This window comes from Acartia tonsa, chromosome 12 (assembly GCF_053477335.1).
Source record: "Acartia tonsa isolate MP-2025a chromosome 12, ASM5347733v1, whole genome shotgun sequence".
Taxonomy (NCBI): domain Eukaryota; kingdom Metazoa; phylum Arthropoda; class Copepoda; order Calanoida; family Acartiidae; genus Acartia; species Acartia tonsa.
Window position 1 is genome coordinate 22,925,597 of NC_137271.1, and position 15,892 is coordinate 22,941,488.

Here is a 15,892-nt window from a genome sequence, read left to right on the forward strand (position 1 = left end):
TTTATCGTGAGAACTGATTCAGCTGCACTGAAACATCTATCTACTTGGAGGCAGAACGGATATTTTGTTGGTCTCACCATAAGGTGGATAAATTTTTTATCCACCTTCAGTTATGAGGTTGTACATAGGCAGGGCAAGATGCATACTAATGTTGATATATTGTCACGTACTGCATTAAAGGATAGTAAAGATAGGATATCTAAATTATCGACTGACGAACAAGGAGAGTTAATATTGGATACTGTATATCAATTGGAAGATCCTAAATTATGTCTTCTTGCAGGAATTGGAGCAGAGACGGCCAGTCAAATATCATCCAGATTGAAGGCGAGAGAATTTAGTCGTAGCCTGGAGAAGGATCCTGTTTTAGTTGAGGTGAGGAAATTTATTGTAAATAATGTCAAACCTACGTCCAGAGAATTGTCTCAAATGCCTTATCGTGGTAAACAAATATTAAGATTTTTTGAACATCTGAGTTATAGGGATGGTTTAATTATCCTGACTTCACCTATGCGGCTTCAGAAAGAATTTCAATTTATTGAACGGGTAGTGGTACCTATTGGAATGTACAATAAAGTTTTTTTGTTAGCTCATGCAGATGTTACAGCAGGACATAGGGGTTATTTGGAAACTTTGAGCAGGATTAATCGTCACTTCATTTTTCCCTATGTATCTAAATATGTAGCGGCGGCAGTTGCAAATTGTGTCATTTGTTTGAATAGACGTAAAAAACCTAAACATAATCATAATATAGAATTTTCTCCTTTGGCTGGGGAAGCTATGGCAGAGTTGGCCATAGACGCTTTAGGTCCTTTGAATGAGTGTGAATATAATGGAGTCATTTGTAAGCACATTTTAATAGTAGTTGACAGTTGTACTAGATATGTGTGGTTGTTTGCTATTGAGGATGTTAAAGCTGAAACAATTATTGAATGTCTGAAATTTAATTTATTTTCTGTTTGGGGACTCTGCGAGCGAATTAGGACTGACAATGCACAAAGCTTCAAATCAAAAGTGTTTAGGGAAGTTTGTTTAAGGTTGGGAATTGAACAAATTTTTATCCCTCCAAGATCAGCAAATTCGAATTACAGTGAAAGATACAACCAATCGGTGTATTCGTTTCTTAAGACTGATTTACGTTTCCAAGATGGAGATTGGGCTTATAAACTTAAAGCTACACAATTTTGTATGAACACTTCTTTCAATCGGAGGTTAGGATGTTCCCCATATTTTAAGATGTTCCTAAGAAACCCTAAGCTTCCACTTGACTCGTTTGACCCGTTAACACGCTCGAAAATTAAACATATGAATTTTTCAGAGTTATTGGAGTGCCTTGACAAGAATTGGAGGACTGGACAAGAAAGAACTGAGAAGTATTTGCAGGTAGAAAATACAGAAAGGATAGGTAGGCCGGTAGCTATAAATTCCTATTGTTACATTTTTTATGACGTCACAACGATTGGTGTAGCTCGTAAACTCTGCTCGTTATGGGTGGGTCCGTGTTTAGTGACAAAAGCAATTTCTGATAGTTTATTCGAGGTTCAGCCCCTTGAAAAGTGTAGATTGAAAGATAAAGGGGTGAGAATTGTACCAAGAGATAAAATATATGTTATTGAGAGTACTTTAGACTTGACTCCAGATGAAAAGATTGACTTAGTGATTACAGATGAATGTTTCTCTGTGGATAATACCTTGAAAGTAAACTATGACTTTCCCAATACTTTGAGAAATTTAACTTGTTCAGGCGTTTCTGAAGAGGAGAATAGTTGTGGCGCTAGTCCAGAGGTGGTTAGAAGGCGGAAGGATGGACAGGTAACACCAGAATTCTTGGAGAAATCTTTTTTGGGTGTTGGGTTGTCACAGCAAAGGTCAAATGTGTCTCAGAATGTATCTCAGAATAATGAAAATTTAGATGATTTAGTTGAGGATCTTAGTGACACTTTGGAAAGTACTCATATTTCTGATAGTGTAGATTCAAATGATATGACTGACAAAACTAAGTTAGACTCTACATATTCTACTATTAGTAAGGATAGTGTTTTTCATGGGGATTATGCCTCTGATAATAGCTTAGTAGATAACAGTTTGGGTGTAGAGGATGTTAACATGGAATCTGCTAGAGAGTTAGAGTCTCGGATGAGTATTTTAGAGGACACTTTTCCAAAATTGCAAAGTAAAATTGTAGACTTGGAACAACGAAGGGGAAGTGTAAAACGAGGTAGAGATGTTGAGGAGGATGAATTAGATAGATCGTTAGATAATGCAAAATTGCAAAAAATGTCTGAGACTATTCCTGTTAAGGGTCGTCCTAAAGGTTCTACAAATGAAATGCAATTACAAAAATTAGAAGAGGATAGACAAAACAGAGAAAAGGACAGATTAGAACGTTATTCAGTAGCCGATGTAGTAACTAGGAACCTAGCAAAATTGATTAAAAAATAATATTTGTAATAATTTGTATAATATTTGCAGGAGAAGAGATTACCACGAGAACCGTAGAGAGCGTGATGACAAGAGAGGAAGCGGCGGTGGTGATAGACATCGTGGAGATCGTGGAGATCGTGGAGATCGTGGAGATCGTGGTATGCGCAAGAGGTCACCGGACGCTTGTAGTTCAAAGAGTGGACGAGCTGGACCAGTACCTGTGAAGAAATCCAAGGATGAAAGAGGAGTCAGGTACTTGGATATTTTGCTATTTGTTGTTGTGATGCAGTTTTATTGTTTGATTGTTGTTGGTGGTATGTATACGTCACAGGATCCACGGTTAGCAGCTTATGATTGTTCTCAAATAAGTAATGTTGAGCTTAGATCAGCTGCCTGTTTGCATGATAGGATGGAACCGGTCAGATCTGTGGAATTGTTGGGGTTAGCAGAAACCGATTTTATATTGTCAGAAGCCATTAGTTGTGAGGTTAGACTAAAATTGGAGCGCTGGTTTTGCGGTACCGCGAGTCATGTGCACGTATTAGACGTGCCACATGAAAAACAGGTAGAGTTGAGTATGGACGAATGTAGGAGGGTTTTTCATTCTGGCAAGTATCAGCATGATGGAATTAGTTTTAAAGTAAATATAGATTTGCCAACTGTTCACAGTTTCACAGTTAATGGAACATTGTCACCTTTCTGGGATGTTGGTGGTGAAAATATTCAATGCAAGACACTGGGAATATACGCGCACAATATGTGGTACAATTTAGGTTTTGCTGTTGGGACTTTGCATATATTAATAAAAAATACACCCGTTTTGATCAAGGGAAATGTTGTTATGGATTATGATAAAAAGACGATTGTGGCGAATTTTGAAGATAATCATTTGTGGGCAACATCAACTTCTCCATATTTTCCGTATGTAGTACGAAAACCGGCCAGTAATTTTAAGGTAGTTTTTCAGGATACATTCAATCTAACTACTTGGAATGAACAACTTTTTGTTTCCAACTTGGAAAGAAATATTTTAGTTAAAATTATGGGAACAGAGAAACTTACTCTGCAGCATCTGGATTTCAACATTTTTGTAACAGAATTAGAGGGTATCAAGTTTTTAGAGGAACCGAAGGCGGCTGTTAGAAGTTATTTTGGGGATTTGTTAAAACAGGAAGCTAGATTTGATTTGAATGCTATGTTTTTGGCTAGTAGAGAAAGAAACGAGAGGATGATGGAACTTTTTAGTATTTCTAGATGTGCTCAAACAGAAGTTAGGTCAAATGTACAGATGCATCATGGATTTAGAATTATATACCTAGGAGAAATTGCTAAGTATGAAAAGTGTACAGCGGTTGAAATTCCAGTAAAGTTAGGTGTGGATTATGGATGTGCAGTAGGACACTTAATGGTAGATTATAAAGGTGAAACAGTTGGAATACAAGAATATAGTAGAATGATTGTAGCAGTAGAGGATATAAAATTGTTGAATTGTTCGCAAAGTCCGGTATTTTTGAAGTTGACAGCTAATTTGTTCCTTGGGAATCAGGGGCAGGGACTCGAACTTCTGCATATTGCCAATGAAAAATCAGAACACGTGGGACAAAAGATTTTTCTGAACGATGAAAAGGTGTTTATTGCTGATTTTAATAAGACTATTAAATATCAGGGATTAGAGGATTTTGAGGATTTTAATGGACAAGCTTCTAAATTGGATTTTGTTGATCATAAGTTGTCATTTTTCGAACAGGTTACAGGTCCTTGGTTTGGTCTAGAACATTTGTTCAAAGATATATTACCATTGTTTGCCAAGTTTGTTTTGATTGTGTTAATGTTGTTGTTAGGTATAATTCCTATGTTGGTATTGTTGTATTGTTGTTGTTCATGGTGTCATAAAAAAAGATTTACTGAGGAAGAATTTAATGCTAGATCTTAAATTTTTTTTTATGCTGAAATTTAATTATATTGTATTTTTGCAGTTTGGTTACGGCGGCAACGATGAATCAAAAGTTATTGAGTAATGAAGAAGATGGTCGCCACAAACAATCTGCCAATGAAGGAAATCAAGTCAAACCTGGTCTACCAGTATCTGCATTGATCAGCAACTCTGCATCCCGGCTGGTGTTGGTAATGTCGCGCGTTGAGCTGCCCACGTTGAGTGTGGGCAGGGCGACAAGGAACATATTTTTGAGCAGTGAGGACATGCCACTGGCAGATTTAGCTCGTCTTATTGATAATGAACCAAGGTTTAAGTTGAATTTGATAAACATGTTATCAGTGCAGTTGGAGATGGGAAGATGTATCCACTCCATAGACTGGCCTGTGGACAGGATTCCTGTCTTTACCAGCCAGAACTCAAGATACCTCAACCTGATGGCGGCTGGTGAGCATTCTAAAGCTATAAATAAGAAGTTGGCATGGAACGAGACAACTAGTCTGAATAAGTTGAGTGCGACCATATTTCTCTCTAAGCTTGTTTGCGAAAATTTACCAAGTTTGGTATTGCTTGCTAAGATTGAATACCTGGATGGAGATGAGAGAAAAAGCTGTCAAACGTTGGGCGAATTGTTACCCATAATCAAACATATGGGGGAACTTGAGGATTGGTCTCAACTTTCAAAGATTGACGTCATACCTGCAGATGGTAAGATGAGTCTTCAGACGGTGTTAAGGACGGTGGTGGGTAATAGCGTTGACCCGAGGTTGAAGACGCAGGTTGTGTCAGCTGTCCGGCTCCTGGCACATTGGAAAGATGTCGTGAATAAAGTAAGCTTTATTCTGAAGCAAATGCCATCCACAACCCTGTTAGAGTTACAGAAAGATTGGCTTGATGGAAAGTCTGAACAGGATTTGAGTGCTAAAGTGTTTATTGACTCCATTCAGGTGAATGAATACATGAACTTATCAGTCTACATTCCACGTATTATAAACGTGAATTCGGTGAGTCTAATCACCAGTGGAGAGATGCCTGCTGAGATACGTTATGTTAGATTGGATGGTCAAAGAGACATAATTGATAACCTGGTGAGTGCCACATATGCAGGTAGTCTGATGAATGAAAAAGTAGACGCAAGAATTTTGACCTGGCAAATGCAGATGCGCTGCAAGCGTCTTCGTTCGACTCTAGCCAAGCAGATATTGTTATGTGATCCAAATACTACTTTAGAGAATGTAGTGAAGGAAATCAAATTGGAGTTGGATGGAAATATTTATACAAATTTGTTGACAACCAATATTGAGTGGAAGTTTAATCCTGAACACAAAGTAAATGAGTGGTTCGAGGGTGATTTCAAATTGGTTACTCGGTTTGGGGATCCTGTTTGTGTTCAGATGGATCAGCCCTTAAATCCGAACATTCCTGTTTGTCTGGACCTTGAATTGTCGAATCAGCAATGGCGTGTTGATGAACAAGTGAGGGAGGAAATGAGGTTGGAACACACGCCTGGAATATTGATGATGCTTGATAAATTTGGAGAAGAGGTTAGTCGTAAGCATCAAAAGATTTTGGATAATCAGGAGGAGGTTGATAACGTTGCAACCTCGATTTCGGTTGCGGTTAATAGCGGATTTGAGAGATGTCTTGATATGCTTGGTGATACTGAGGCAAGGATGTCTCAAGACGGCTTGTGTGATGAGACCGCAAAACTTGGAGTGAATGATGAGGAAGCTATTATGCCCATGGATATTGAAGAACCTGGCAAGAAGAGAACATCTGGGAAAAGAAAGTAACAATTATAGTTATGTGTATTAATTCATATTTTATTTTATTTTATGTTTTTAATATTTGTTGAGGCAGTAGTAGTCTCAAAAGTTTAAAATTCATGTTCATATTAATGCTCTATAATATCATGCTTAAATCTGATGGTTATATGTTAACCAATGTTATTTTTATATCATGTATTTATGATAACTATGTAATTAATGCATTAGATGTAAATCAATGCATTCTTAAATGATTATATGTTAATCAATGTTTTTTTCTTAAAAAAAATATTTAAAAAAAAAGAAAAAAAAAAACACATAAAGGAAAATATAAAAAAAACACAAAAGAGTTCTAAGGAACCAAAATAAATGAAAAAATGTTTAAAGATCTGGACTAAAAATAAAAAAAAAATATAAAAAAATATGACAGGTGTCATACCAGATCCACTATTATCTATTTTATAAGCGTTCAACGCTACTTATAATATCTATGATAATTAACATGTAAAAATCTATTGTTATATTTAATCTGAAATATTACAGTTTGAACCCGAGGTTCATGTTTAAGCCAGGGAGAAATGTGATGTATAGTCCCTTTCTTCCTGAGTTTAAGAGCAATACATGTATTTTATAGTTTAGCTTTTAGTTCTGGTATCCACGGTTTCGGAGCAAGTCATTGCTCTGCAACAGGATACGAACATAAAGTGAACAGTTGTCTTAATATTAATGTTATTATTATATGTTAACCTTGTATTGAATTAATACACTTTATAAGAATATTTAGCTGTTTGTTCTTGCTATTACTATACGTCACTGTTTTTAAAGTATTTTTGAATGAGGGGTCAAAAATATACTTTGCCACATTTAGAACAAGACTGCAGGGCCTAAATTTTAATTAGGCCCCCAAGTTAGTTTTTTTTGGGATTTTAAATATTATTTTTTATAGTAGATTGGATAATTTTTACAAAAGCGGAAGCATTTTTAATTTTAATTGCTTTTTTCTTCCTTTCTTTTCATTTGTACACACTACTATGCCCTTGATTGGGTATAACAAATAAAAAATATTTATGAAAGTAAAATACATTGGTTTAAAAATATCGTTCAGCTATATAATCTGCATTTTTGTTAACTAAACAACCGGGACGGGTAAATAAAAGGAATTTTGGACAATTTCTTCATTGCATAATTTTATCGTCTTTTCCCTGTCAAAAATTTTGGGGGTTTAAAAAATATGAGAATTTTCCTTACTCGTATCCGCACCATTTTATATGGTTTCTGGATAAATAACTTTGTACATTTTTTCCCCTAATTTATTCTATTTTCCTTAACCCTTACAGATCGGAGGGGGGGGGGGCTCAAAGAGCCCCTTCCTCTAGTTTTTTCAATCTCATTTTTTTTGTAGGTAAGATGGAGTGCTGTGACTTCATGGCTTTTTAAGTTTAGCAATTATACGTCGGCAAGAGTTGATTTTATTAGGATATCTGGTCTATGTCGGTCGTGGTGTCCGGTCAAAGTCGGTTGGGTAGCACCAAATTTAGAAAAAAATTCTAAGTAAATCTTAATTTCTACATAATGACTTTTGTGTATAAGGTAGAAACCTAAATTTTTTTTGGTGAATACTTAGATATCAACGACCTTCTGAGAAAAGTGGTGTTATGACCGTTTGACCGCTCCCTGACCGACTTTGTGACCGATTTTTGTCCGGCTTTTACTATAGACATATATCAAGAATATCGTGGCTTCTATTACAGCTAGAGACCTATAATTTTTTTTGGTAAATCCTTGAGCAACAACAAACAGATAAAAATATTAATTGGCGCTGCCAACCGCCGTTTTACCGCCGTAACCGCCGAAAATGGCGGTTTCCGTTATTTGCCGTTTTTCGGCGATGATCAGAAAAAGTAATTTTTTTGTTATGAAAAATAAAACTTCGTCCTAAAATTTTGTCATCCTAGCTGCAAAATTGGCCGCTCTACAGCTGTTTTAAAATTTAGAGGCTGGCCGCTAAAAAGCGGCTAAGAAGCGGCCTGGCTGCTATGACTAGAAAAAGTAATTTTCTCTAAAAATACACATGAACCACCAGAAAAAAATTTTACGTCTTTATCTGTAACAGGAGCCGAAATAGAGGGGGGGCTCTTGGAGCCCCCCCCCCCCCCCCGATCTATTAAGGTGGGAATTGGGGCCCGAGCTGTAAGGGTTAATGTAAAAATATAGAGAAAAAATTGGTAGAGAAAAAACGGAAACAATTAATTCATATAGTCTTATGATTAGTCATATTATTATAACTATAATTGGCCATTAAACTTTTTTTCATTATGTTAATTTTCTCTATTGAATTCATTTTTTAAGAAAAAATATTATTTGCATTTAACAGAGTACATTGTTTTTGTATGCTATGCATATAAAGTGAATTACTAAAATGCTTCCATAAGCGACAATTTGACCACAAAATAAATAATTGATCGGCTGGGGTAAAAATTACCCAATCCACTATAAAAAGTGATTTTTTAAATCCCTAAAAAAACTAACTTGGGGGCCTAATTTGAATTTAGGCTCTGCAGTCTTATTCTAAAAGTGGCAAAGTATATTTTTGACCCCCCATTCAAAAATACTTTAAAAACAGTTTAAGGTATAAAAGAAATAGACAATAAATTAATGTACATTGTACCACAAGTACCCAAAATTTTTTAACCAATAAGTTTCAACATAACTTCTGATACCAGTATAATTTACAATCGAATGTTCCCTCTCTTCCTGCTATTTTGGTAAAAATAGCAACCAGAGGTGGATTCTTAAAAAACTTTTTGGCTCACTGCCTCACTAAAATTAGTGAGAGTCGATAAAAATTTTTGTAAAAAATCATCTAAAATCGCATTAAAATTCTACATAAATTAAACAAAATCTTATTTTATTATCTCTTTTATGATTTTATTTAATATTTGTAGATTTTTTAAGCGAACTTGGAGGATTTTTTGCAAAAATTTTTAGCGAGCACAAGAAAAAATCATGAATGGACAAACAAACAAAATGTTCAGTTGTTATAATTCAAGAATAAATTAAAACTGAATATGTTCCAACTAACAGACCAACGTGCAAATTAAATAGTATTCTGGATCAAATTGTTACAGGGAATATTTACAAAAAAACTTACATATATCTTGAATAACAGCAAAGAAAAATTGGTTTCTCACCTATTATGGCAGATTGAGAGACAGACTGTCATTTCGAATTATAGAATTGCTTCACTACTAAAAATATATATATATCCGAGATGGGTTTTGGAGTCAAGAATGCCGCGTTTTTTCAACATTTTTAAGACCTGTCGTCTTCCATCAATCAATCATTATTATGAAAATGCCTCGTAGGATTTAAACAGAGTATACAACTATTTAATTATTTTGATAGTACGGCTTTTATAGAAGAAAAATAAATTATCTTAAATTTATTTTTGCTGTATATTAATTAATGCATCTTTTTTAGAGCTTTATTAGACATTATACAAATGGCTAAAATAATAATTTTAAAATTTTGAACTTCTAAGTTGTATACTTTGTTTATATCCTATGAGGCATTTTCATAATAATGATTGATTGACGGAAGACGGCAGGTCTAAAAAATGTCGAAAAACGCGGCATTCTGGACTCAAAAACCCACAATGTTATCAAAAAGTACACAATGTTATCAAGCCAACGATACTATAAAACTTTCGGGACTAGTGTAAAAAACAGGTCAATGTCCCCTCCCTCCCATGTAGAAATGTAATAATAAATTCAATTTTGGGGGGATTATCTCAAAATAGAACATCTACATATGACGCAAGTAAACAGTGTTGCATGAAAAACATAAAGTTTTCGTTATTGGCAAAGCTTAATTATAAGATTTTTAGTCTGTCTGTTTGTCTGTGTATATGACGAAACTAATAAACCTAAACTAAAGTAAAATTAATAAATAAACAAATAAAATACTAACTTTCTGTGTGATATTTTTCTGTATTTTTCCAAAAAAAAAATGCAATATTTAGTGAATAGAACTTAAACAAATTTAAACAAAAGGGTATAATGGATGTAGAATATACGTGGATATTATGACAGGGGGAAAATTGTAGTCAATTTAGGTGGCTGTTTCCCCTGTCATTTATTTGTCAGTTAGTTCATTCAGTAAGAGGGGAGAGGATTTAGTAAGTTGGGATGGGATGATTGTTATTTTAGCCCGCTCCAAGTTTCAATTTATCAGAGTACATGATAATCTAGTGTAAGATCTAAGTAGTAATAAATCAATTCCTCACATATTAAAGCATTATAAAAAAAACTGTCATAATAATGAAATTTAAGTTGCAAAAGTTATATGATAACAAATAAAAAAGTTTATTCAGTGATGATTTTTTTGTTAAATATCATAATAAGTGATTTTAAGTGAAGTATAATTATTTTAAAGATATGGGTGAAAAAAAGCATAAAAGTGAAAAATCTTCTAAAATAAAGGAGAAGGAAGAAAAGGAAAAAGTGAAAAGTCTTCAAGTTAATAAAAGGCCTTTAAAAAGGGTATGTAGTTTGATGTTGTGTTTCATTCGTTAGCTCCAAATACATTTTTTATTTGTTGCCTAGCTAGCGATGTACAATTATCTTAAGCTACAGATGGGGTAATTTTGTTTACCAACACTGGGAATGTATATCAAATTTTTGTCCATTGTCTTATTCCTTAATAAACCTAGTAATTACGCAGTGTCTATGAAGCATTAATACAAACAACCCTTTATTTATTTTTCTATGTTTACCCACTGTTGGACGCTTAACCCTGTGGGGCCTATACATTCCTTACCCTAACCTGGCATGACTACCAATATAAACCAACATAACTTCAATTAACTCTTAACAGTCGGGCACCTTTGTGGGTGGGGGGATGTGGGAGGGGGGGGGGTATGGGCGTTCGACGCTACCCCCGTTATCCTAGCTCCTATTAGAGCTAGAGTGCTAAAAGAGTTTGTAAATGTACCCTGTTTGATAATGAATTTCTGACAAAAATGAGTTGAAGTCAAATTTCGCTTCCTTCACCCTTTCATATTTTATATTAGAAATGTCAAAACACCAATTTTTTAGCTCAAACATAGTTCATCTTTAATTTTTTTTTATATTTTAGTGTATATCAACCAATGAAAAACAGCAAGCACAAACATTAGCCAATGAGAGAGTAAATTCCTTTAAAAAATCCTCCAATAGAAACCAAGAATCAACAATGTCGACCAATAGGAAGACGTACATCAGTGATAAACCCTTTAGGAACGATTCTACAAAACTAAAAAGAAGTAACAGTGAAGTAGATACATCTAGAATGCTAAATATTAACAAAAGTGATAATATTAAAAATCTACCAAAAATCAATGAAGCAAATCATCGATTAATCAGAACTGATAGATTGAGACATAGTTCCTATCAACTTAGTGCAAGCAGGTATATTTAATATACAATTAAGATATCTAGAACAGCTTTTTCAATGAAAGATGGCTACCACTATAATTTTTGGAGAACAAAATTTAGTTTAAAAAATTTCCATTTTGACTAAAACAAAGCATACAAAATTGTTCGTGTTCTGGCTTTTTTGACCCTATATGTTATTCTTCGAAACAAAGAGCCACCCGCCTTCCCTCACCCTTATTTCAAAATAATTAAAAATAAGGTAGTGGATTAGTTTTTTTTCTCCTGTACCTAAACAACTGCAGGGAAAAATTGAAAATCTAAAATTTTAGGGGGTGCTTTCGGGGGGGGTAATCACCCCATTACCCCCCCCCCCCCTTGGACGTCTATGGCAGGGGACACTAAACTCCCTATACCTCATTGCCCCCCCTCAACTTGCGGGGCTACATAGTACACAATATAACCTAACCTAACCTAAAGTAATAAACAAACAGAATAAACTACCCACCCACTCTTATTATAAATTGCAATTTCGAAAGAAAATAAATGTTAAGAAATATTCTTAACTCAAACTTTTTGCTTGTAAAATAATAAAACAATTGTTTTTTTAGAATTCTTTTGAATTAAAAATTCAAAATCTTATTTGTTTATTGAACTTATTCAAAATATTTTGTTTTCAGAAATCTACCAATTAGCCAAGATTCTACGTTTTCTAACTTTACAGGTAGGAAAATAATTAAATGGAATAGAACCAAATTCTTAAAAGCTAAACTTTTCTATAATTATGGTCGGTTCTTTCGTCCGTAAATAAATGTTCTATTGATCTCAAACTTTGCATGATGATTCCTAAAACAGTTAGGTACGATTTTAGAAGCATAGCAACACGAAAATAGTTACTAGAAAGTCAATGCGTATATTTAAACATGATAATTCCAAGGACAACAAGGTACATAATGATAATCTATAATCAAATATTAAAAAATGAAAGTATGTCTTTTAACTGAATCCTGTATTTACGCAATTTTGCAAGAAAGTTATTTAGAAGTTTGTTTAGAATTACAAATTGATGTTCTGTTTTTTATAGAGTTATTGTTAGTTTGTCCTTCCTTCTGATTTTATAACTTCTTTGTCTTAATTAAATCAAAAGAATAAAATATTCTTATTTTGTAGAAATTGGAGAAGAACAATCAATGTCCTTTTGTAGCAGCTGTGATAACGTGGCAGCTTTATCGGCGGTTGCGGCGGATGAAAATGGCCGCTGGCGGGAGTACAATACAGATCCGAGACTTTTGGATGGAGAAAATATGAGGAAAAATAGATTTTATACCAGGTAACTTCATTTTATAGAAGATAGGTCAGAAGATTTGCGATGCTTTTTGTACTTTTAAAGCTAGTTTATTAGTTACTGCACCCCTAGCATCTAGGGGCACTGTATTCAAAGAGGCAAGAAGGGTGCAGAAAAAAAGCATAAAACCATCCTCATTTTATGTATGTTGCTATTCTTAATAAATCTACCATTAAATTTTTCGGTGATTTCCCTTAAAGAGCCTTTTCGAACCCCCCAAAGATGGACTTCCAAACCATCAAGGTAGAAAAACATATTTTTTAATGAATAAGTGTATGTAGAAAAGCGTATATTTGGTAAATTCTTTAACTATTTTTGAGGTATTCAAAAAATATTTGAAAGAGAATTTTTACGTAGCATTTATCATTGTTTATCAAAATGCGGCTTTTATCAATATTTTTATGAGAAAATAATTAATTAAATCAAATGGAATAATTAAATTTTGGAAACCATTTTGACAGGTTTCGTGAAGTTTAATTTATTTTTCCAGTATGGCGTTGAATCTACTGATATTAGTTGGATGAGAACCGGTTCTGAGCCATACTGAAAAATCATGTATGATGTATCGTATTGTATTACATACAACTTTCCCCACTAATAATAAATTAAAAATTGGCCAACAAAGCTTTATTAATCTTATAATTTTTTATTTTACTATCCGCGTAAAGCTGTCTGTAATACGATGCACTAAAAAACTAATACACTACTATAGGTCCCGAGCAAGTTTTAATCTCTTTCAAGGGAAGAGCAACGATGTGGATAAATTGATGTACACTCTAAATTATTGTAAACACAATTAACCCTATGATATTGCTAATTAATAACCCAATTTAAGGAGTTAAAAATATCCTAAAATGTTATAAAGCCAAATATTAATAAGAGTTCAGATTCTTGAAACTTTGGGTACCAGTCAGGGACAAGGGAAGGCTATTCTGGCAAACAATAGTAAAAGGCAATATTTCACCACAATCTAAATTATTCCAGTTTGCAGCTACAGCAACTTTTAGCTTCAGTATGATCGTCAAAGATCAATTTATGATGCAATACTAACTCGATTTTGTCAGGTTTGTTGACCATAATTTTACTATTAGCCTATCAATCAAAAATCTGAAAATAGAGAACCATTTATTTCATTTAACAGGTATACAGTTGACTAGTTACATTTTTTTCTTGTTCTTACTTTTTTTTCATAAAATTGTATCAGAAACAATTTTTAAAACACATTTATGTTCAATGATTATTAAGTTATGTACTTTATCTATCTTTGACCAATATTATATTTTTTGTTTGAGACACCTAGCGGCCATATTCTAAACTACATATTTAACAAAGCGCATAAAATTTTCTTTTCTTTGCTTGCACAAAAATATTTTAAATCTTGTATTATAGATGATAAATCTTAATGTATGTAAGTAAACACAGACTAACTAAAGGAAAATGGGCATGCAAAAACATTATCTTTGAAAAGATATCATCGTCATCCTATTATTTAAAGTAGTAAGCGTTTTTTGTCTGTCCTGAAAGATCTCGCTAACTGCTAAACCGATATTGTTCTCCGTTACTGTGAAGCTTCTTATAGGTCCTGGGAAGGTTTTAAACTATTTTTGGAGAGGGTGTCTTTACCCCCCTCCCCCCAAAAATATTTTTTTAACTCTTTTTAAACTCAAATTTGAAATGGGATGAGGTCGACTTTTCCCCCTCTTACCAGTTATAATTTTTTTGTCAGTAGCAAAGGATCTTGCTAACCGCTGAACCGATATGGTCCTCCTTTACAGTAAAGCCTCACATAGATCTCAGGATAGTTTTAGGCTATTTGTCTTCCACCTCTTTACCCCTTCGGAGATAGAGTCCCCTAGCCACTAGTCCTATATACTGTATTAAGGATTTGTTGTCTGAAGCTTAAGATCTCAATAACTACTGAACCGATTACGTTCTCTCTTTGAAAGAATCTTAAAATAGGTCTAGTAATGGTTTCAGGCCATTCTAATTTGATATTTATGTCTTGAAATGATTTTAAAAAATTTTTTGTAGCCACCTTCTGCCTATTTGAATAAAAAGCCCCTAGATCGAGGCTATTAAACAAGGATGACAACATCATAAAAGCGAAGCACTGAAACGGTAGGACAAACTGACATTAACATTTGTATAATGTCAGAACTGAATAATCAGAATGTAAATGCATGAGAGTTGAAGCAAAATTGTAAGTAAAATTGTTGAAAAACTGCTTGATACAGAATAATGTTTATGGACATACTTACAACTTTAGGATTTTATTATAGAGTTGCTTCGCTTATAAAAATGAACTTTGTTGTCCCAGGAATCAGTATACCAAAAATCAGATCAATTGGATTATTAGATCACATAACAATTAGTTGTTAAAAAATTTTAAAAATCAACATGTTTAAAATGGACGTACGGACATTCTGGTAATGTTAATACGCTTTCTAAATCGTACCTAACTACTACAGGAATCAACATGCAAAGTTTGAAATCAATAGCAAAATTCTAACATGCCTAAATTAACGAAAAAAGCTAATTATAGAAAAGCTCTGCTTATAAAAATATAATACAGACTTAGACAAAACTAACTAACCTTTTACTTTGAATTAAACAATAATGTATAAAAATGTTTTTGAATTAATGATATATTTACATATCAATTAAGCAAACTTAACAAAACAATTAAAAATGATAACAATACATAGGTAACATTAAATCATAAATGATTACAAATTTTAGTAAAATATATTCATGAAATAGCTTAATTTTTTTTATTTCATGTAATTGCTGACCTTTATAACAAATATCAATGCAGTAAAATAATATAAATTGTTTTCCTGTCTAGCTTAAAACACCCTTTCTTAGAAAACTACCCGAACCATTTTTTTAATTGTAATCCTAAAATGCAAGTAAGTCATACTATTGTGCAGAAAGGTAATATTCTAAACTAGCTATCTACAGGCTACAGCTATTACAAATGTTAAATCAAAGCCTTCAATTCAAGTACAACTTA

At 33.5% G+C, this 15,892-nt stretch overlaps 1 protein-coding gene across 1 annotated transcript; it reads left to right on the forward strand.

Annotated features, from left to right (window-relative positions):
• The first annotated feature begins 1,014 nt into the window (after positions 1 to 1,014).
• On the forward strand, positions 1,015 to 13,721 carry LOC145333257 (uncharacterized). Its single transcript, XM_080178392.1, has 8 exons — positions 1,015 to 1,383; positions 1,745 to 1,812; positions 2,473 to 2,676; positions 4,401 to 5,901; positions 5,938 to 6,146; positions 12,215 to 12,258; positions 12,705 to 12,864; positions 13,715 to 13,721. Exons 1-8 carry the CDS (start codon positions 1,189 to 1,191, stop codon positions 13,719 to 13,721), a joined length of 2,388 nt encoding a protein of 795 aa, XP_080034518.1. The 5' UTR covers positions 1,015 to 1,188.
• The last annotated feature ends 2,171 nt before the right edge of the window (positions 13,722 to 15,892 follow it).

Excerpts from the sequence above, each read along its gene's own strand:
- LOC145333257 (XM_080178392.1), top strand. The coding sequence starts at position 1,189 with ATGAACACTTCTTTCAATCGGAGGTTAGGATGTTCCCCATATTTTAAG. Across the intron at positions 1,384-1,744 it reads GAACTGAGAAGTATTTGCAG|GCGTTTCTGAAGAGGAGAAT; the intron begins GTAGAAAATACA and ends TAACTTGTTCAG. Across the intron at positions 2,677-4,400 it reads AAGGATGAAAGAGGAGTCAG|TTTGGTTACGGCGGCAACGA; the intron begins GTACTTGGATAT and ends GTATTTTTGCAG.